The 24,306-nt window shown below is 40.1% G+C and overlaps 1 protein-coding gene across 2 annotated transcripts in view; it reads left to right on the plus strand.

The window, feature by feature from the left end:
* The window catches only part of LOC109038510 (uncharacterized), a 193,505-nt gene that overhangs the window by 17,162 nt on the left and 152,037 nt on the right, over positions 1–24,306 (plus strand). The window contains exons 2-3 of one of the 2 annotated variants that reach the window (XM_072301812.1): positions 11,447–11,514; positions 15,992–16,049. In XM_072301812.1, coding sequence (XP_072157913.1) covers positions 11,447–11,514; positions 15,992–16,049 — 126 coding nt within the window. The remainder of the gene's footprint in view (positions 1–11,446; positions 11,515–15,991; positions 16,050–24,306) is intronic. The other variant, XR_011900084.1, reaches the window with a different exon arrangement.

The raw sequence follows: 24,306 nt of genomic DNA on the forward strand, positions 1-24,306 counted from the left end.
AAAAAAAAAAAAATTCAGCAGGCTTGGGGTCTACATTTACGACATTGACCCTTGAATATTTTAATTTTCGCAAAGTTTCTTCTCGGCGGCAATCTTTATTAAGTTTAGCCATCTATTACTCTGGATGAATTTGTGACGAACAAAGACCCAAGTATGACTTAGCAAAGTAGGTCGCTTTTTAGTTTTTTCCTTCGTGAACTTAGGGGGGTTAGCATCATGGGAACATTTCTAGAGGGTATGGGGCAACATTTTATTTTCTCATCCCCCTTCTTTCTAAAATCCAAGAGATTTTTTAGGTTGGTTTTGACTCTGAACGTTCTAATGGTTTACGCATTTTTTCGCAAGTGCTTGTGTTTTACGGTTTTTTTCTTCCGCACCGTAGTTTTAAATTTTCGTTTAACATGCAACTCAAATGTTCGTTAAGGATCAACTCTTCATAATTTTTTTCAGCAGATTATAGGCTAATATTTTTTCAGCATATTATACAGGCTAACAATAAGACTGTTTGTCCTAGTTCAAAAATGGTTTTTTACTGAAATGGACTAGCTTCAGTGTTATTTTCCTATTAAATTTAACAAGAAACAGGCATTCAGGCTTTGTAGGTCGTTCTCACGTATTTTGTACTTACACATTTAGTTTACCACTGTCTGGAATTTGTATGTAGGTCACTAAATTTTCGGGGGAGCAATTATAGCCAGACAGTTTATACCCTTTTTCCTGTGAATAAGATTAGCTATTCCACTATTCTAAGGAAAAAGGCCCTATGAACATTCAAATGTTGCCTGGTTCCATCCAAAAAAATAATTATTTTTGAAATGAGTCATTTATATAACTCCCTGATATATTTTGGTTTAATTTCGATTAAAATTCTCTGAAAAATTGAGGGAAAAATTCACTACTTTCCCTCTGATATTGTATATTACCAAAATAAATCTGGCAACGTCGGAAGTTTCATACTGCCTTTTTCCTTAGCATGCCAGTATTGGCCCTCACTGCGTGGCCGAAATCGCTGTACTGTGTGCAGGCAGAGACGAAACAGGCAGTGAGGGCTATTATGCAAGTAAATATGAGTAGGACGTAATTTAGTCACTGAAAAAATCACAATGGGAAAAAAAACATTGGATCTAGAGTCCAGACTCTTGAAAACATTGATAAGAAAAAATACTCTCGATTCAATTAGATTTTTGCTTGAATCAAAACGAAGTCCGCTTAAATTAAGCGGCTTGGTTCTTGATTTAAGCTAGATTCTGATTGAATCAAGAGTACTTTTTCTTGTCGATGTTTTTAAGAGTCTGGACTCTAGATCCAATGTGTTTTTTTCCAGTGATTTAATTTCAACAGTTTTCCCTCGGAGGACAAATTTCCCTTTGAAATTGTATATCATCCAAAGAAATCCGATAACGTCCAAGGTTTATACGGTCCTTTTCTTTAGCATTCCAGTATTGACCCTCATTGCCTGGTCGAAATCGCTGTACTGTGTGCAGGCAGAGACGAAACAGGCAGTGAGGGCAATTAAGGAAGTAAATGTGAGTAGGACACAAGCCACTAAATAAACCAAATTAGAATAGTATTTTCACTCCATTGGGCTCCATATCATTCACAGTAAGATACGCTGTTTGCTTGAAGATTGTGGCGTGTCCGTTGACTCCATCGAGATTAACGCTGAAGAGGAGAATAAATTCCTCACTACTTATTCTACTTAAGTGTCGTTTTCAGTGCCAACGGTAGTAGGTATGTTCAATACTTACACACTGGGAAAAAAAAACACATCGGATCTAGAGTCCAGACTCTTATAAACATCGACAAGAAAAAATACTCTTGATTCAATCAGATTTAAGCTTAAATCAAGAACTCAGCCTCTTATAATTTGAGCGGATTTCCTTTTGATCTAAGCTTAAATCTGATTGAATCGAGAGTCCTTTTTCTTGTGAATGTTTTCAAGAGTCTGGACTCTAGATCCAATGTGTTTTTTTTTTTTTTTCCAGTGCATCTTAACAGAAACGAGAGCCCCTTAGAATTGTGCATTATTTTCTTTAATGTTGGATGAGCCCAATGAATATTGTTAAAGGTCGTTTACTTACCACATCTTGCGCAGCGACTGGGATTGTTGGAATTGCCTAACCGTCCGGGGCTGTCGGCGGAATTTTTTACCAAGTTTCTCACGTTTCCACGCAGATTTTGGGGTTACTCATTCTCATGCTATGTTTTTGGCGCTGTAAAACCTAGTTATATTCAAGACCCGTTAGGATCTTTATTGAATGCAGACTTGCAAGCCGAGAGTAAACTTCCTCGATGGCTGTCGAGTGTCTGTTGTTTACCAATATTCTTAACTTTTTCCTGACATTGTTTGATTTTTTGGTAAACCGCTGCGAGTAAAACTCTCTCGAAAGTAAAACAGTGCTTTACCAAAAAATAACAAAAAATGACTGGAAAAAGTAAAAAATATTGGTAAAGAATACAGACGTCCTTCGCATACATTGTTGTCCATTATGCTTCCAGTCAGGGACCGGACGGACCTGCCTGTGTTACCTATCTCTAGTTCAAAAATGTTTTGTTTTCAATTGTTTTCCTTTGTTTTTCTTTTTTTTACAATTTTTTTCTCCTCTTTTTTGTTTTGTTTTATCCTGACGCTCAAGTTCTGTCCATTGTAAAAAGATCGAATTTTGCTCAATAACACGTTTGCGACTTAAATTTATCTTTTTGCGCATCCATTAAAAAAAAGGCTTTGGCTCAAGCATGTTTGTTGATCCTTGAATTTACCATCAAGATTTTTTTTCTTCTTGATTTAAGCTGAATTTCTCGAGAGGGAGGGGGGGGAGGAAGCTTGGAATAAGCATAAAGTTAGCTTTAATATGAAGCGGCACCACGCTGGGTTCAAGGACAAATATTTCTTCTGCGCTATTGTGTTTCTGTAAATTCTGTAACATACGAACAGTCGCACCTAAATGCTTTTTTATTTGTCGCCAAAGACACCATTATTACTGCCTAACCGCCAGGGGCTGTCGGCGGACCTTATCTCGCGAAATCCAAGTTTTTTCAGTGAATTTCAAGACCAACTTGAAAGGTATTTTCACGCGCTACTATTGCAACGTGTTTTGTGACCATTTAAGACACAAATGCTCCACAGTTTCTTCATGGTCTTGTTCTTATTCTGATACTTATTTTAATGTCTTTATCATGACTTTCCTGTCTCAAGAAATCAGCATTAACTGAAAGATCCCGCACAATACGGGTGGGGGGGGGGGGGGGGTTGGATGTAGAATAGCGGGCATTTTGTGCTTGTTGATTTTCATTGGAGTAAAAAAAAGACCCTCTAAGTACGAAATGGAAACTCATACCTTCTTAGTTATCAATTTTTTTATTTTATTTTTTATTTCGTGGGGAGTTTCAACGTCCCGACATTTAGAGTGATTTCGCGGAACGTCAAACTATACAATAAAATGACGTTACAATTTTTTACTGTATTGCTCATTCTTACGATTTCCGCAGTTACACTGATTTTGTTTGTTCTTTGCGACTGTTTAAAGTTAGAAAGTATTGTTTGCGTTTTGTTATTGTTGTTTTTTTTTCTTTTTTTTAAGTTTGTTCTTTCAGGTACTTTCATCATGAATCCCTTTCTCTCGCCGGGTCGAATTTACAGCTTTTCCTCAAGTTGCTAAGCTCCAACCGCTGGGCTCCCACAAAATTTTTTCAGCCACTCTAATGGCTGACTAAAACATCGAATAACTCTTCGACGCACTGCGTTTCCTATCCAATGAAACGTTTATCCATCGCAGCAGTTTCATCTCTTTCGAATGGTCGAATTAGGATCAAGTCACAAGGATGAAAAAAATTCAAAGTCGCTGCTTTTACTCATCCATGATTGGCTGCATTCACCCTCTAAAATTGAAAATGGAAAAAGTATTTGAACTTAAGTATTCACAGTTCTTTACTAAAGCGCGCAATGTTGATTGCGTCATGCGTTGTTTACTTATGAAACTCATCAGGCCTTTTAAGAAACTTGACTCATTTGACATGTGACTGATACATCATTCAAGATGTCAAGGACAGTAACCCCTTACTTCCACAAGCGCACGATAGTTAATTCACTTTTAGAATAAAGTTGAACTCTGTGTTCTAATTGCACCACATCATCAGTATTTTGGTGCAATTTTTTTCAAATTGCGAACAGTTCCTAATGAACACTCGATATAAATGACATGATTCTTGTTTTCAAGCAACATTACGCTCATTTGTTCAAAGGCAGAGTGCTTCACACGAACTACATCACTGATGTTTTGGAGCGACCTCTAATGTTCTTACGGCTCCAAACATTTTGTTTGAGCACTCATCGTGAAACACATTACTGGTATATTTGCCAATATTTGCTGCACCAATGAAAACAAGTTTCGATCTTACGGAATTGCCGACATCTTCAAAGTTGATCCTCGCTTGGCTCAAGTTCCGAAATATGGCCCAGAACTTCAGACCTCTTATGACCTTCAGTAATAGCGTCAATACATACGATGGTCTCAACCGCAAGTTGATGGTACGACGGAGAGTCTGGCCGGAGTTAAACAACGATCCAACGTCTACGTTTCACAGCCGGCATGCCGGGGATCAGCTCGGCAATCGCCGAACGCATCAGACAGGATTGTAACTCCAGCAAGAAGAAAAATCATTTCAGGTATCAAAACCACAAGAGTTGGCACCTGCAGATTCCCAGAACGAAGTGCTTCAAACATCTCAGCATTTAGAAATCTTAGAGTTTCAATGTTGAAATCAAACTTTCGACTGTTTATGAGGTCTACGACGAATTCATCCTCAGTGCCGCAAAATTTACAGCATTGAAGTTCAAGAAGCTACCTGTATTTTGCCTAATGAAGTGAGCTTACTGTCTGAAAATGTGCACTCTGCTTCAAGCACTCAACAGGTATGAGCGCACACCTGAAGAAGTAACTCCGAAAGTATATCTCCGTAGTTGAAGGCACCCCAAGCTGTGCATGCCGAGCGCACACCTGAAGAAGTAACTCTGGAAGTATATCTCCATAGTTGAAGGCGTCCCAAGTTATGCATGCCGAGCGCACACCTGAAGAAGTAACTCTGGAAGTATATCTCCATAGTTGAAGGCGCCCCAAGCTATGCATGCCAGCGTGATGATATCATGTCCCTCGGGCAATGAGTCAAATCTGCGACATCAGCGTTTCAGCCCGTCTCGACTTTTCAGTTTGGAGATTATTGCCGCTCAGCTACCGTGGGGCCTTATCTTGAAAATGTTCCACCTACCATCAAATTGCTGAGTACAAACTATTCTCGAGTCTTGACTAATCTGGATTCTGAAAACAACTTTGTCAGCAGTTACTCTTATCAAAGTGATTATGTATTGGACAACAAGTATTGAATGTGTCATCTGTTTTTGAAGATCCTACTGATGCCGACGAAGTACAAGTTGCGATCAAAATTGGTACCTTCACCAAATAGCTGCAAGTTTTGTACAATTTTTTTTTCTCATCACCGGCAAGGAACTTGTTCAGCGCTCATTGGTGATTTTGGTCTGAATTCAGGAAGGCTGATGATACCGCCATACCGCAGCTTTGCAACTGATAATACGAATTTACAATGATTGCTACATACCATAGTCCCAGAATAGGAGACACCAATGGGAAGATGACACATACGGTCTACCGACTAATTTTTTTTATTTTTAATTTAAAAAAAAAAAAAAAAAATAAAAAAAAAAAAATATATATATATATTTTTTTTCGTCAACGCAGATGGTCCTGTAATCATCAGACTAACTTATTTTGCTGATTGATCTTCCTTCAAAGCCAACTATGGAAGCAGTTGATCCGCGATTGCAGCTCTGTACTATTTTGCCAATTGAAACTTTTACATCAACCGCTGCTGAACCTGTTAGCAGTGTTAGCAACGCCACAAACTCATTATTGCTGTGGAGCTATTGCACAAAATTATGGCCAGAAAAATGGTACCGAGACGGTGACTTTGCATAGACCAGAAAAAACGACAACTATTGGACATGATTATTTTGGACTTTTCGAAAAATTTCCTCAGATGAAGAGGGGATATGAAAGACAGTGATATGAAAAATTGCATGCAGTGAAACGTTCGTGGATAGGAAAAATTGATGCAACTCGCGGACGAAAGCTGACTACGGTGCGACCTGGCGGCGAGAACTCCAGGGATTTTTTCTTCAAGATAAATGATGGTAGAATATATTGATTAAATTGTGTAAAAAGCTTGTGCATTGTATATTTGCACGGAAGTCAACCACTAGGGCCGCATTGGCCGACTCGGAGGACTTCTGGAGTCAACTTACAATGCACAAGTTTTAATTTGTCTGTTTGTATTGGGATATGAAAAACGAAAAAAACGAAAAAAAAAAATAAAAAATAACTAAAAAAAAACTAAAAAATCTAAAAAAAACAAAGAAAACACAAAAAACAAAAAAAAAACAAAAAAAAAACAAAAAAAACGTGAAAAAACATGAAAAAAAAGAAACATAAAAAACCAAAGGAAAAAAAAAACATTAAAAAACATTAAAAAAAACAAAAAAAACGAAAATAAAGAAAAATTAACGAAGAAAATTAACAATTTTAAGGTATTAAGACATATTAAGATACATTTAACTATATCGCTATTGATTCATTCTTATTTTGTAAATGGAAGTTTGTAGCTCAGAGCCAAAGGACCGTGCGCCTTCATCTTTTCCGTTTCAAGACTTTGTGGAAAATCAGTAATCCTTTATCGTGCTTTAATTGTCAATTTTGTGGCACTAGTAAAACTTTTTACCAGTGAGCAAGTTTGATGTAGCATGCCATTAATACATTTATTTTCTCCCGAAGATATTGGTTACAGTCCTTTGGCTCTAAGCGATTGGGAATTATGTTTCCATCAACATTTTCGATGTGAGCCCTGAGCGTGTCGCTGCCTTTTGTAAAGGCCATCTTTTCCAAGCAATGAACGGAGAAAAAGAAATCGTAGCTCTTACATTGCTATGTCAGTAGAACATATTTTTTGGTATTGAGTAGTATTTCCGTCCCAGGCAATATTGTTATCAGGACTGAAATAATTAATAACTCAGTAGAATTCATAGAAATTGCGACCAGAATTTCAGCATAGGCTTAAATTCGGAAATTAGCAATTTAAGAACTACGATTCCCCTTACTTCGTGTGATCCATTCAAGGGTTGGCCAAGTATTGCGTAAAGCATTTCGACCACATTTTTTTACTCCACCTCCCCTCCTCGTAATACCTTACAAGCTAAGGACAGACCCCTCCCCCCTCTCCTTCCCGAAGCGACTCACGTAATACTTGAAAGGTCCGGTATTAACCATACGATTTATAAAAGAAAAAATCTTTAAGGTGTGTTAGTGGCGTGGCGTGAATTGCGATATATCGATTGTTATGACATTTAAACCTGTGGAAAAGGATCGATAAACAGGGTGTTCGCAGCGAACACCTTAATAATCGATTATTTACCATAGGTTTAAATGGCATAACAATCGATACATCGCAATTCACGCCACGCCACTGCTGTGTGTACGTTGCTTCTCTCTTTTGTACAACTGCACAATAGATTTTTCAACACTGTTAAAAAAAGTCCCTCGGATCCAGAGTCCAGCCTCTTATTTTAGCTTGAATCGAGAGCCAAGCCTCTTAATTGAAGCGGATTTCATTTTGATTAAAGAAAAAAAACGATTAAATCAAGAGTATTTCTTCGCGTAAATTTTTTTAAGAGTCATGGACTCTAGATCCAAGAGTCTTTTCATACCAGTGAACAAAATAATGACCTTGTAAAGATGTTAAAACAATGTTACTCTTTTATCTTCAGATTACTCCCTGCGTTTATGTACCTACCCTTAGAATTGTATTTAATATTTAGTTCTGTCCTCTGGGTGTACTTTTAACCGTTAAACAAAGCCTGAATACGTTTTTCTTGTTCATATAAGTTTTTTTTAAAAAGTATCTTTGATATAAGATAGTAGGCATTTATGCGATTCCAGCGAAGTGTTGATCCTAACGAACATCTGCGAGTGCTAAAATTTTGTGACATCGGACGTACTGAATAATTATCTAATATTATTCAATTTTTTTTGTCTTTTATCTCTTCGTCCAACGATCGCAAATGATCTCGCGGATCAGTTCCATTACAAGGGTTTAACTTCAAAACATTAGCTTGGCCATTCCGCACTCATGAATGATTAACGATCGAAGAACGAAACAAATAATTTAGTACAATTAAATCTGACTGAATTCGAACTAAATAAACGAAGGGAAAAAACTACGCTTTTGGATTCAAAATAAATAAACAAAGGGTAATACGCTTTGCCATTCCGTACTCATGAATGACTAACGATCGAGGAACGGAGCAACGAATTAAGTAAAATTAAATCTGACTGAATTCAAACTAAACAATCGAAGGGAAAAAACTTCTCTTGACCGAAATTAAAGGGACCTACTTTGTTCGTCACAACTACATCTTTTTCACCATTCGTTCCTCCCCTCTCTTTTGCAATATCTTTCGTTTTTATCATGAGCTTGTTCAGTGAACGCTCGTTAGAGAGCGCGTTTAGCTCACAGAAATTCTTCAGGACGATATTAACTCCTCTAAAAAAAATTTAAAGTTTCATAATTTAAGCCAAGTACTTTTTATTGCCGAGAAAGCGAAATTTCGTGGGTTAATGTCGTTACAAAAAGTATACATATTTATCTATTTAAAAAAAAATTAAATAAATATATTTAAGAAAGTAGGGTTTCAAAAAAAAAAAAAAAAAAAAAAAAAAAAAAAAATCCCGGGAAACTTCTGAACAAGCTCATTTTCCTGTCGATTTTCAACGGTGGGTGCCTACCAAGCACGCCTGAAGAGGTGAGCATGAAAAGGACTGTACTTTGCAATCTGGAGCCATAAATTCTGGCTCTTCTGGGAAAACACGTATGTGCATAGGGAAACGAATGGCACATACGTTGTTTTTAAACCGGGCCAGAATTTATAGTTCCAAATTGCAAAATGTAGTCCAAAAGCGAAGTCACGTTCTATGGAGCGCGGCTACGTGCTGCGCTCCAAAGGGAACGCGACTCGGGCCTTGGGGTGAGTTCTCTTTAAGCGGGCCCCTTGATAGTTCCACTGCTGCAGCGACTTGCTCTCACGGCCGTAGCGTACAACAACGATCAGCCGCCGCCAGATCCGGTAAAAGTGCGCCCTCGTGGTCTGTCCGACGTTCGGGGGGACGACCCGTCGGACGGTCCTTTGAGCACTCTGTGGGACGGCATTCCACCGACCGAACTTCGCTTCCGGGGCTAGCAACCTCAGCCTGGAAGTGAAGGTAGGCCGGTGGCAATGCCATCCCACGGAATGCTCGACGGACCTTCCGGCAGGTCGTCTCAACCCGACCGTTGGCGGACCACGTGGTCGCACGAGTAGGGGCCGCGTCTGCGGACCGCCTAGACCAGCCGGTCCTGACCCACCGACGGTGGCCATTGAAACACCTTTGGGTCCACTGCTGCTACCTCCGGTAAAAATAGTGACACAGAGTGTCCCGAATTTGCGTGCATTCAGGATGGTTGAGTGGTCATCAAGCGTGGGTACTTGCTCACGCTTCATGAGCATGCAGCCATCCTTAGTGTGTGTATCCATTCGGCACACTCACTGTCACTATTTTTATCCGAGCATGGTTATCCGCCACGGGAAAAAGCAAGTTTGCGTCCATGACACAAGAGAGATGGTGAACGGCGTTCCCGAACCGTTCCTGTGTCTTGTAGCTGCCATTCAGGGCTTCGGCCCTGAGCCGGCAGTGACGAGACAGAGGAATGGTTCGGTAACTCCTTTCACCATTCTTGTGTCGCGGACTCAAACTCGTTTCAGCCCGTGGCCGACTGACAATGACTGACTTGGGTTGGTGGTGGTGGGTGCATGTAGTTTGGTAGTGGGTGCATGTGATTTGATGGTGGTTTAATACTCTGTTTGTTTTCAATTGTAATTGTAATAATCAATTTCTCACTTTTTCTTTCTTTCTTTCTTCCTTTCTTTCTTTTCAAAATTTAACCTTTCCCCTCAACCCTTTTGTATTTTTACTGATATTTCCATGTAAATTTATTACTGTTACTGCCCTCTTTAGAGGTGTAAATGGCCTTAGATGCTAAAGCACCGCTTTAAAATAAAATTATTTTACTACTACTACTACTACTACTACTTTCTTTCTTTCTTCCTCTCTTCCTTCCTTCCTCTCTTCCTTCCTTCCTCTCTTCCTCTCTCCCTCTCTTCCTTTCTTCCTTTCTTCCTCTCTTCCTCTCTTCCTCTCTTCCTATCTTCCTTTCTTCCTTTCTTCCTTCCTTCCTAATGTAAATTTATTATTGTTACTGCCCTCTTTAGAGGTGTAAATGGCCTTAGATGCTAAAGCACCGCTTTAAAATAAAATTATTTTACTACTACTACCTTCCTTCCTTCCTTCCTTCCTTCCTTCCTTCCTTCCTTCCTTCCTTCCTTCCTTCCTTCCTTCCTTCCTTCCCTCCTTCCTTATTGCATTACTGTTACTGCCCTCTTTAGAGGTGTAAATGGCCTTAGATGCTAATAAGCACCGCTTTAAAATAAAATTATTTTACTACTACTACTGCCTTCTTTAGAGGTGTAAATGGCCTTAGATGCTAAAGCACCGCTTTAAAATCAAATTATTTTACTACTACTACTACCTCCTTCCTTTTCCTTCCTTTTTTTTTTTTTTTTTTTTTTTGCTGTGCTCAACGATACCAGGAGACATGCTCCCTGACCACTTCGCGCGGTCTACCCTCCCGAAGCGCTTCGCGCCTCATGCGTTATGGACGAGTAGGCAATTATTGGTTTTAATTCAGTTAGGATAAAGCAAATTAGTCTTATAGTAAATGCTGTTCACATACTGTAAGATATAATAATTCATTCTAAGTTTTTATTTAATTCTGAATTGATGGTTGTTGTTCGAATCAATCCGTATGATTCTAATTTCAGTAAAATTGATGCTAGGATTATTGATCCCTGAACTGGCGATTCTATACGTAAGAGTAGGCAATTATTGTTTTTAAGTCAGTTTGGATAAAGCAAATTAGTCTTATAGTAAATGCTGTTCACATACTGTAAGATATAATAATTCATTCTAAGTTTTTATTTAATTCTGAATTGATGGTTGTTGTTCGAATCAATCCGTATGATCCTAATTTCAGTAAAATTGATGCTAGGATTATTGATCCATGAACTGGCGATTCTTCATGGCGATAATGAGTAAAGACTCATTATTCTAATGAATTCAAACATCTTACAGGGATAAATATAACGATTAACGATACGTTTGGAACACCTGACATGGACAGAATTGAAATCAGCATAGAAAATCCTTATAATTTGTTCACTTTACAGTGAACCTGTGTCATTCGACATTAATACTATTTTAATCTCTCAATTAATGGGCAAGTTTTTCAGTCAAGTTTCAGTGACAGTGTTGTGAGTGCTTTCAGCCTGGCGTCGGGCAATTGGATAACCTACCGCTGGTACGTATTTTACAATTTTTCTCTCTCTTTTGATAAGATCTAAATATTTAGTGATGTTTTTAATGATACCATTACGAAAACACGTAAATAATATATTTTCTCCAAGGAACAATATCAAACCGAACCCAGTGGGACAGTTGCGCTAGTCACAGAATTGAACTCTGATGCTTGATTCTTGTAGATTAGCTGAAAGCAATAAGATCCGTCCATAAAGCAACTTTCACGTTGAATATTAACCGAGGAGTCACCCTTTAAAAAATACGGTCTATGACGTCATCAATCGCGGTGATGACACCCTTGGGTTTCTTCCGCCTTGCTTTCATCCGAGTCACACGTTGAATATAACCAAAGCAAATATGTGTTTCCCTATATTATGAAAGCGAAGTGGAAAAAACCAAGGGTGTCACTACCGCGGTGAATGACGTCATAAACCGAATTTTTCAAAGCGCGATATCTATGTTAATATTTAACGCTGAAAGTTGTTGTTTGGACAGATCTTACTATGTTTAGCTGATCGACAAGTTAAAGCATCAAAATATGATTTCGAGACCAGCGCAACTCATGACCCGTCATGAGGCCCGGGCCTTTAAATTGGTAGGGCCCGAGATGAGATGTGGCGGGCCTGCGGAAAATACGCGATTTGGATATAGCGGAAGTATGATATTCATAAACGTAAGTAATTTGAGATAGGCATTAAACTAAGCTTTTCCTTCAATTTCGTGTGATACCACATACCTACTCCGAACACTTAGGGTGGGGGGGGGGCATTGGATCTAGAGTCCATACTCTTGAAAACATTGACAAGAAAAAGGACTCTTGATTCAATCAGATTTAAGCTTAAATCGAAAGGAAATCCGCTCAAATTAAGAGGCTTGGTTCTTGATTTAAGCTTAAATCTGATTGAATCAAGAGTATTTTTTCTTGTCGATGTTTTTAAGAGTCCGGACTCTAGATCCAATGTGTCCCCCCCCCCCCCCCCCAAGACCAATCCACTCAGGTCAGTCATTGCGCATCTTTTTGAAAGCCACCTCCCCGCCCGGCCCTAACTCGGCGGCACTCAGTGCTGTGCACAATGGGTGCTCCCATAAGAAATACATTGCAGGCACTCAATACCACGTCACTGCGCAGTAGAGTACCAAAACTCGTCCTCGTCCTCGGGAATGGCTGACCTGTGTAGATTGGTCTTGTTTTTTCCAGTGAAGTTTGAAAAGTTGTGCGCTTGATTTCCGCATCTAATGATGCAAGTATAACGCCGCCCGACATTCATCATTTAAGCAGCGGTTTTGTGAAAAGTAAGAGATTGCGCGATTTTTATCACATCTCAGTATCGCGGGAAACAGTCATTTTCTTAGAGATTTTGTAAAGAATGCGGGTGGCCGTAAGTCTGTGAAACCGGACTATGTCAGGGAATTTCGATAAAAAGTCAGGGAATTTTAATCCTACTATAGATGTCCGTGTTGCTGACGCGGTTGTGGTGATTCCCTCAAGCGCATTTCAACTCCGTTGTATGTGGTATCACGCGAAATTGAAGGAAAAGCGTTGCTTTTCGTACATCTCAAGTTGCTGATGTGTATGGATTGAATAGAATCAGGATTTGGAAAAATTATGAAATCAGGAAAAATCAGGATTTTCCAAAATGGAAAAGAACTAGATACCCTGGTGAGATCTTCCCCGGAACAAATCCCATGAAACGTCCCGTGGAGACAAGGCTTTCGGAAAACTCCAAATGAAAGAAAAGTCTTATCTTGATCCGTAAAATCGACCCTGAAAATATTCGCGCTCAACTTCTGGACAACCTGTAAATTGCCTCCGGTTGTTGCCCGTAAGGAAAATAAGAATCCTCGAAGTAGGGGTTTCCAACTTTGTGGAGACGCTTCGTCGCCTCTCCAACGCAAGAGCGTATCTCAATGGAGATGTTGCATGTGTGAGGAATTTGCGTTTTGACTAAACATTCTTACGTAAAAGTTTGCGAGAAACACGATGGTGCTACTGGTTTTCTCTGAAATCAACTCCCAAGCGTAAAAAAAGCTCTCGAGATGAGGCCAAAATGGAGGGGATATCCCACCCTACCCTGAGAGTCCACGTCTACATCAAGACAAACTCTCCATGCAAAGATCTGGAGCAAATACATCAGCAGGTTGCCATGTTTTCAGTTTTGGAGTCCTCAAATAAAGTGGCAGCTCTGTCAAAGTATTTGCTCCCTATCTTTGCATGGAGAGTTTGTCTTGATGTAGACATGGACTCTCAGGGTAGCGTGGGATATCTCCTCCATTTTGGCCTCACTTTGAGAGCTTTTTTTGAGCTTGGGAGTTGATTTCAGAGAAAACCAGTGGGACCATCGTGTTTCTCGCGAACTTTTACATAAGAATCAACAGTCAAATGGCAAATTCCTCACACATGCAACATCTCCATTTTCACGTGGGACATTTTCTTGGCATACTCCATACTTTCTGGGGCTCGTGTGGAAGTAGAGATACGCCTTTGCGAAGGATCTCGATTCGTATCCGAGTGTTATAGACAGTCGGACAGCGGACGGTTGCTCCGCGTTACTGCGCGAGCACGACGCAACCTCAGCCACACGTAACACAAACGTGCGCTTCCTCCCCCGCGCGGAGCAAGTGTTTCGCAAGCGAGGAAATTCAATTTGCACCGTTGATGAAAAAAAGGAGATAATCTGCGCGGCGGGGTTGCCGCCTCTCCGCGCGAAAGTGACGTCATCGAGGGGTGGGAGCGCCGGGATGGCGACCTGATTGCATACGAGGGAAATAGATTGCGGTCATTAAAAAAGCAGGCGAAACAGAGAACAGAGGCGGAGACACAACACTTTAATCTCCGCCTTGGCGAGCCGGGCGCTTTTCCGCCCAAGCGACAAGACGCGGCTCGGAAACGACGTCGCTTTTAATGCGGAGTGCGTGAACGCGCCCCGCCTTGTTGCCAGATAGAGCTGTTATACGAAACCCATATGTATTGCATTTTGCAATAAGGAGCCACGAGCATTGCAATGTTGCTAAGATTGTGCAACTTCTTTAGTCTTAGATAACAAACCTGATTATCCAATTGTAGTTTCTATTTTACTCGCTGAAAACTGTGAATCTAAGACAAAAATGACAATGTAAATTTAATATTTTTTCATGATTTCCGTTATTTTACTGCAAGGAATGAATTTGCGCAATCTTAGCATCATTGCAATGCTTCTGGTTCCTTTTTGCAAAATGCAATCCATATAGCATATTTTTTTATAAAATAAGAGTCACCTTTTTACCGTGTATTCCATTTATTTTAGTTCAATGGAGATGTTGCATGTGTGAGGAATTTGCGATTTGACTATTGATTCTGTGATCTCAAAGTTCGCGAGAAATACGATGGTATGGTGCCACTGGTTTTCTCTGAAATCAACTCCCAAGCTCAAAAAAGCTCTTAAGTTGACGCCAAAATGGAGGAGACATCCCACGCTATCCTAAGAGTCCACCTCTACATCAAAACAAACTCTCCATGCAAAGATAGGGAGCAAATAATACATTGACAGGGCTGCCACTTTATTTGGGGACTCCAAAACTGAAAACACGGCATCACTGCTAATGTATTTGCTCCCTATCTTCGCATGGAGAGTTTGTCTTGATGTAGATGTGGACTCTCAGGATAGCGTGGGATATCCCCTCTATTTTGGCCTCAACTCGAGAGCTTTTTTTTTGAGCTTGGGAGTTGATTTCAGAGAAAGTCAATAGCGCCATCGCGTTTCTCGCGAACAATTACATTAGAATCAACAGTCAAATCGCAAATTCCTCACACATGAAACATCTCCATTTTAGTAGTGCTCTTGAAGATGGGGGAATCCCGGACGGCCTCGAGCGTATGTACAAATTTAACTAAAATAAATGTAATGCACGATATAAAGGTGAGTCTCATTTTATAAAAAGTTTTAAATACCGCTACCAACATGTTTGAATATATAGAATACGTGGAGTTTACGCCTCCTGGCCGCTACGCGGGCCCCCTTGAGTTCACCTAAATCGGGCTTAACTGAAGAATATCTCCAGTAGTCTCTTGAGACTTGTCAAGAAATTTTGTCATGAGTTTACAGGTCGAGTATATAGGTCTCTAGTTTAGTACTCAGAGTGAGTATATAGGTCGACACTCAGGTGAATGAGTCAAAGATGGCAGTTCCTGATTAAAAAATGTAGTCCATTCATCACCTCGTCTTGTGCCATCGTGAGCACGGCGCCTGAATGCAACTATTCCTACTCGGTGAATGTGCGTATTGCGTTGAAAAATTTGAAGGCGTTTCTCACTACAACGCGCAACGCTCACACCCGGGGGTTAGAATTACAGCTACAGACACAGAGTCCAATCATATAGTTCGAAAACACGCAGTTTGCGGAATTTGCACAGTGTGCGAGTAAATAAAATCAAATTGTCCAAAAATGTGTGTAAAATGCAAACTCATATCATTATAAACCGATTTATTTGTATGTTTCAGGTGTGTTGAAGTTACTGTTACTCTCCTCATTTCGCACGGTGATTTCCAGAAATCCAAGGTATGAAACAGTTCCTCTTATTTGGAAAGCCAGTTCTCTAATCCCTGATCAGGCAGTTAAACTTTTTCCATTTTACCACACAATTTTTTCGTTCTGATTTTACTTCATGACGTATGCGTTCATCCACCCCCCTCCCCTCCCTCTAATTAATTCAGCGGCAATTTTCAAGTTTTTACACAAACCATGATTATTTTTAAACTAGGGGGCCCTGCCCCCTGACTGCTACGCGGCCCAACCCCCATAAGGGCGCTTCGCGCTATCAGGCCCGCTTCGCGGGCCCTGTACGCATATGTATAGGCAAAAATGTTCTTCCATTTGAATACACCATTTTGTGTTTGAGCTGCATCGATTTCAAAATTTTTAACATAACTCTCAGATTTGTAAATTATGAGGAATAGCTGGATGTACATAATTGGGTATTAATGGAGGCAGTATCTATATTGACGGCTAAACTCGGGAAACATGTAACTCAATTTGCGACGTCGTATACTTCTCGTCAAACTTTTTTTTTTTTTTTTTTTTTTTTTTTTTTTTTTTTTTTTTTTTTTTTTTTTTTTTTTTTTTGAAAACTAATCAATGTACTAAATTTTTTGAAAACGACTGTGATTTCACTTCTGCTCGAAGAATATTCTGTGAAAATTTAAAGCGATAAAATTGGCTCATTTCCCTTCGAAATCTTAAATTAGATGCGGAAATCTTGAAACACCGTGAGCAAGGTACGTGGTTTTCAACTTAGCCATTAGTACGCAAACAAAGCTCTTTTGCTAAGCAACACATCACTAAGATTGTGGAATCTGGCAAATATTTTTCGGCAAATCCAGTCCTCATGCATTTTTATATTTTGACAGAAAATGTGCGCTGAACTTTCAAATAATGTATTTTTTGGCATGGAGTTAGTTGAGCTGAAAACTACTCTCAATTCAATTTCTTGAAAAAGTGCGACTCGATGCGTTTTTGTAAATGCAGTCCACTTACTGAAGAAATTTCCATTTATTATGTTATTTTTAAATACTTAATTTAAAAAAAAAATCTCACTGATTCATTAAGTAGTATTTTTTTAAGAAAAAAAAAAACCAAAAAAACTAGGTATTATTTTCAAAATCTACATAGAGCGGGCTCGTTTGGAGAAAAACACCTATCGATAGCCGCAAAAATTATGAAAATCGGTTCGATAGAACGGTAGAACCAACTGAACGTATTTCTGCCAAATGGAACTATATGCATTAAGACATAAGCCCTGAGACCCATAAGAATATTTGCATAACAGGGCTCACGTCATAATGCACATAGTTTCGTTTGATAGAAATACGTCCAACTGTGTCACGAAAAATGAAAATTTGAGGGGTCAGAGAGCTTATCGTAAAGATCCGTTTTTAATTGCCCGAGTTGGCAACCTTGCGCAACTGTCAAGAGGGCGAGCGGTTTGGATTACTGCTTTTCGCGCGGAGACATGTTTCAGTTGAAAAAAAAACGGGTTTCTTCAAAAACTGCCGCTGTAACGAATATGACGGCGCCTTCCAAAGCTAAGCCGTGAAGCTTACGAGGAATGGGGATCGTTTAGTGAGAGATACGTCACTGGTTCGGGACTTAAAGGGTGTGTGTCCTAGTTTTACGTTTTTTTTATCGGCTTAACAACTAATCCACTCCTTAATTTGAATTATGGTAAGAAAAGGCCGGAACCGTTGGCACCATCACGACACCGGCGGCAGAATGGACCACTAGACAAGGTACGAATTTAAGCATTCTGATACAGGGTTCTTAATCAGAATTTCACGTAGAACATGATTCGCGCAACGGGAATTACTGAAACCAACTCCTAACGGAGTTATTAAAATTTTTATTTCACATTGGTTATAAGGAATTTGAACTGCCCGCTCACAAGAAACTCAAAGCTCTGCGCGTGTCAAATCGCGCACTACGGCGATTTCAGCAAGCTTATTTTCAATCGAGCAATGTTCATTTCCCACCATGTGTTTTTCAAACTATAAGTAATTTGCTATAGCTGAGCCAAAGCGTCAAGATTGAGGTTGCCAGATTTTTTATCGCAGAGACGTTCATGATAACGTTTAGCGCGCGATGTGAATCAAGTAGAGCATTGAGGTTTCATGAGCGGGTGGTTTCAATTCACGCACCAAGAATCATCAAATATCTTCGGACGGAGTTGATTTCGGTAATTTTCGTTGTGCGCATCGTATTTTACGTGACATTTTGGTGAAGAAACATGTATCAGAATGCTGAAATTCGTACCTTGTCTAGTGGTTCATTGTTTATAAGAGGCGATTTACGGTAAAATCTGATTGCAGAGGAGCTTGTTCATAGTGGAAAATTGCCTATTATGCCTCTCCGGAGGTCTTTGGATTTGGCTTGGCGAAGTTATGCAAACTAACGTGCACAAAACAGAAACGTGTCGTTAATTTAAAAATTTCTAACGCACTTTTAATTTCGTCACGACTATTCGCCTCTGTAAATTGATTTGCATTTAGATGCCTCTCACTATTCATGTAAAGCTTACGGATAATCATACAGAACTACACGGAGAAAAAAAACTTCGTGCATGGGACCCGAGGTTGAGGTCATATGGATCTCTGACGTTTTCTGATCACGCATCCGAAAAGTTGAGGTCCAGCTGCCGAAATTCGGGTCAGACATCGAGGCACTTCGGTACGTACCGGAGCACTTCCGTGCTAAGGAAAAACGCCGTATGAACCTTCAGGCGTTGCCAAATTTTCTTTTATAAAACGCTAATTTCCTTGTAAACTTATAAATATTTTCTTCCCAGTTTTTCAGATGATTTTGTTCACAATTTCACCTAGAGATTCTGAAAATTTAAAGGAAAAATATTCATAACTTTTCTCAAAAATAAACATTTTATCGAAGTAAATTTGGCAACTCTCGAATGTTCATACGGCGTTCTTCCTTAGCAGATGTATGACCCGAACTCGAACCCCTTCGGCACTTATCGAAGTACTTCAGATGTGTGACCCGAACTTCGGCAGCTGGGCCTCAAGTTTTTAGATACGTGATCCGAAAATTTCAGAGATCCATATGACCTCAACTTCGGATCCCACGCACGAAGTTTTTTTTCTTCGTGTATGTTTACGAAAACACTGGCGCTGTCTTGACAGAACGCAACAATCGCATGAAAATGTCGTCAAAGGTCTCAAAAGTCCACGCACTATTTCCGCAGTCCGCATCACGCACTTTTAAATCTCCCGCGTCTTCCCCAATCATTTCCTGTTTTTCTCTCTCTTTTTTTTCAGCCGTGGACAGCATTTGTTCTGGAGTAGGGTAACCTAGAATCAAATAAGCGGGTATTTGCATTCCCGTCTTACGCGGATAAGCAATCGACCAATCAAAAAAAGTGTATTTCCTTCGGAAAATAAACTAAATGGACTATCCAGGAAACGCATCCTGGGATCGCCCTACAAAAAAGCATTGGACGCCGATAGTCCTGTTTCTGATTGGTCACGCGATTTGAAGCTCGCGAAAAGACGTCCATAAACGAAGCATTGGAGGGATTTTAGCGGATTTTAGAGGTACATTTCTGGAAAACCTACCAATATAATATTGCCAAAACTTTAAAAATCCAAAGATCAGAGCACTTAAATTCTGATTTATTCAATTAAACTTTAAAAACTGACAAAAATTAAGGAAAGTCAGACTAACAGTAACGGCATCGCCCATTGAAACTCACGTAATTTTTAACGATTTGGACGAGTGGATCGTCCATTTTTGGCGATGCGTGCAAGGACTGTAGGTACCCGCTTTGATGCTAAGTTATACTCTACTCTGGAGGATAAGTATGATTGAGGGGTTTGGAGGACAAGGCGCACAAGTGCAATTTTTGAAAAAATGAGATATTAGTAATTTCACACAAAACCAGGCTTAATGCACATTCTGCGAAAAATTCGCTCCCAAATTCCAATTTTTAAGTATCAAAAAGTCAGTATAAACGTTCCTTCCGCCATTAGGATCTGTGTAATCTCGAAACTTCAAACATGTATTTCTCGAAATAGCGAAAACTGCACTTATACGCCTTGTCCTCCAAGCCCCTCAATTCACATAATTTATTCCACAAGGTATACGCGAGTTCCTGTAGTAGAGCTATTAACAATTTCCTCTGATAAACGCTTTCTTCAAAGAACTCGATCTTAATAGCCAGTTCAGCTTCTCTTGCTCTTGCACCCTCGCGAAAGCAATTCAGGTGATTCGAAGGTGACGATAGAATGAAAAATCAAAATGAGGATATGAAGGAAGCCGCGCAGAACCGGCCGTTGCAGCGCAATTTAAACGGCTAAAATGTAACTCTTGTGTAAATTCAATCGTCGGTCCTAAAATCCTCACAAGCGTTAACGAACCCCCAGGTCCCTCTTAAGTAAATCCGAAAAGCGCGGGAAAACGAAGCTAATTCCGATTGCATTTTCTTCTCCGAGCTGCCGCGCCGCACACAAAGCCGCGTCTACAGGAGAGGTCGGACAAAATCTGAAAACTTTGAAAGTTTATAATTTCGAAAATATGAAGCGAAGAAGTTTAAGAGTGGTTCCATTGGTTTTTTTGTGAAATTTTCTTAAAGTAACACCCCTTGAAATTGAATTTGTGACGAAATAAACATGAAAATTTGAAATTTTAGCCAAGCACTTTAGGTCAGACTTCTCCTATTAGTTCGTACTACTGCGCGCCGCGCCGCGGCAGGTACCCTGAATTGAACCGATCCGGAATATTACTTACAATCCGCCGTTTCACTTACTCGCGTCTTTCTTCCGTTCAACCCCCGACTACCCTCCTTTTACCCCCTCCCTCGGACTCCCACCCTTTCACCCCCGTAACCCCACAGCCCGTTCTCCGGGAGGCGCAACGTTAAAGCAGTGCACGTCGCTAACATAAAAAAATAAGGTGGAACTTTTTTCCAGCTCGGATATTCCATGCGCAATTACTGTTGCGAATTCTGCGGGGGGCGGCGCGGGGAGAGGGATCGTTCTATCCAAGTTTATGGGCGCATTCGGCGGGTAATTAGGAGGGTAGGAGCGGGCCCTCGACTAGGAGAGAGCAAGGCCGCCGGGTCGGTGCGTTTCCTAGTGTTTTCAGGGTGGGAGGGGGAGGGAGGTTGCTTCCCCCCGCCTCCTAGGGGGTTGTTTCCCCTCCCACCTCCTAGGGGGGGAGGGCTTGCCGCCGGTCAAAACTAGAGTCCTTTTTTACTGAGAGTCAAGACAATGCGAATCCATTTCTGATTGGTTAACCGGATTTTAGGCCTTCACAGTGTCACAAACGGGAATAAAGATTACATTTTCACCAATTGCAAAGATTATAATCTGGAATGGACCGAGGAATTTCGGGTTCGGCAAGGAACAAACGGAATGAGAGAAGGAACGGAGAAAGGAATTTAAGAATGAGTCGATCAAAGATTACGAAAAACGTTCAATTTGTGTAATCTTTATCCCCGTTTGTGACTCCATGAGGGGTGTTGTCTTGACTCTCAGTATAAAGGGACTCTAGTCAAAACAAACACACTCCGAGCGAGTGATCCACGATTCCACTGTTGTGTGTTCGGGCAAGGGCGTGGCGTGCTTTGCGATTAATCGATTGATCTGCCGTTTAAGCTTACGGGGAAGGATCGATTATCGGGGTGTACCCTATAGTTATCGATTAATAATCATAGTTTCTAATAAAGAATTACCAATAGCACATGAATCGCGCCTCGCAACTGTGTTCGGGGTACGATTAATCGATTGATCTGCCACCTAAGCCGAAGTAAAGGATCGATTATCGGTGTGTACCTTAGTTATCGATTATTTATCATAGCTTCTAATGAGGAAATATACAGTCCATGAAATACGCTTCGCGACTGTGTTCGGGGTGTGTCAAATCGGAGAACATGCATTTGATTTTGGAGAATTGAGAGTTGTTGGGACTTTGATGAAGTCCCCCTGGCCGCTTCGCGGCTCGATCGTTTATGGTCGCTTCGCGCCTCATGACGAGAACAAGTTCAATTTAGGTTAACTTCAATTTTTTATGCTTCAAAAATTTGAAGAGAGAGAGGGCTCATCGAGGTATCGGTTCTGGTTAATTCTTAACCAAAATCAACCCAACTATATTCCACGTTGATCAGTTTTTTCTCATGTTCAGATTATATTACAGATTACAGATATCCTAGATGTAGGAATAGTATAACGTCTTGGATAGTGGCGTGCCTTGCGACAAATTGCTTTATCTCTCATTTAAACGTTAGGAAAAGGAACGATAAACAGGGTGCAAGGAACACATCAATAATCGATTCTATACCGTGGCTTCAAATGGGGAATTATCGAAAATCCATCATTCACTCGTCGCCTTTGGTCTTAGAATTTTCTATGATTCAAAATTAAATTATGGAGAACTATCTGCAGTAAAATATCCCAAGTCGGAATGTTGTTTAATTTCCTGCTGAGAAAATAGAGGATCAGAAGACAATTAGTCAATGGTCTGTGTCGCTAGACTGATTCTGGTTGGTAATGCCGACAGCCGGAAAATCATGAAACTAGGTTTGGTATATATTTAGTTATTATTATGACAGAAAATGGACAATGCTTTTTGGCAAAAAACCGACTGATGACAGCTGTTGCTAAATTTTATCGAGAAATCTACTTTTTGAAGGTAAATGGTCGTGAAAATTTACTTCAAGCCTTGAAAGAAACTCCTGTTGTTTTTTTCAGGAAAATCTGTATATGATCTTAATTTAATCCGAAGGTATATACGTCTTTTCAGTGCACATCTTCCTTGACGGTCGTAGCTATTGTAGCAACAAGAAATAGGACACATTTTCTTTTGGATATTAGAAATTTTTTCCATCAAATAATTCCGACCTCGACCTAACTCACAAACTATCGCATTCATGAAGATTTAGTGCTTATAGCTTTTTTTGCCGGCCTGGTTGGCCCAGTGGTCAGGGTGTCTGACTCTAGGTCAAAAGGTCCCGGGTTTAATCCCGGTAGTGGTGACAAATGCTCTCAGAACTGACGATTAGTGCTGAAACAGATCCCACTCGGCCTTACTCCCTGTATATTTGAAAATCCTGGAGCATGGATGTGCATTCGCACTAACCATATGCGGTGGCTGTTTGTCTAGCGACTAAGCCCAAGGTAACACAACCTAGAGAGTGCTCCACCTTTTGATTAAAATAAATAAAAAAAAAAAACCTATTTTTTTTGGTGGGCGATCTAATCTAAAATATGGAAATAGACAGATTTTGTTGGACCCTATACACAATAAAAAACCGCAGGAAGACTTAAAAAATTAGAAATTTTCACGGGGGACTCAAAAATCCCATGAAATATCCCTTGCTATACTGCTGCACAAATATTAAGAACTAATAGCCATGATATCTGGCATCATTGTACGCAACGTATACCTATGCATTTATTTAAGTGAATAAGAAATAGCCAGCCCTTCGTGGGATGCAGTGCATAATTTAATTACTTCAACCCGATTTCTGTAATGGTAATCTGCTCGTCAGACAGATGGAGAGAAAACGCGGGAAAAGATACAAGCGAAAAAACGGAGGAAAAATAGCAAGCTTTTAATCGAGGGATTTTTTAAATCCATCCGTATACGTTTGCAGTTCTTCTTTCCATATTATTTAAAGCAGCGCTTCGTGGCTTATAAATTCAGATCCCTTGAAATAAAAACATGGAATAAGGTGTTGGAATAAGCGGTATGAAAAATGTGTATCCACCGACATATTTTCAGGATATGATTTACCGACTCATAGTGTTCATTCGACCAGGAAACTGAGCAGAATTATGTGAAGTAATGAAAAATTAATTATTTATATAAAGAAGTATAAATTAATTTTAAGTTATCAATATCGAATTCTCCAATTTTTCAAAAGTGTAAAAAATTCTCTGAGAAACGCGATGAAAAATACAAACATGCTGGCTAAGAAGTCGTATTCAGAGGCGGATCTAGCTATTAGGCAACTTTTACATAAGAATCAATAGTCAAACCGCAAATTCCTCAGTGAGGAATTCGCGGATGAGGATGTTGCATGTGTGAGGAATCCTCACACATGCAACATCTCCATTAAGGGAATAGCTGTTAAAGTAAGGAACGAATATGAGTGTGGTCCGTACATTTTAATAGTGTCGAGTCTCTCTGAAGGTCGCGCAAGCCTCTCGAAGTTCCTTCAATCCATCGTTTATGCAACCCGAGCTCCGGAGAGTTAAAATAGTTGCTGGACGCGCGCCGTGCGTTATTCGGGACCTCCTAGGGAAAGAGCTGTTGA

Source organism: Bemisia tabaci, chromosome 6, assembly GCF_918797505.1.
Source record: "Bemisia tabaci chromosome 6, PGI_BMITA_v3".
Lineage (NCBI taxonomy): Eukaryota > Metazoa > Arthropoda > Insecta > Hemiptera > Aleyrodidae > Bemisia > Bemisia tabaci.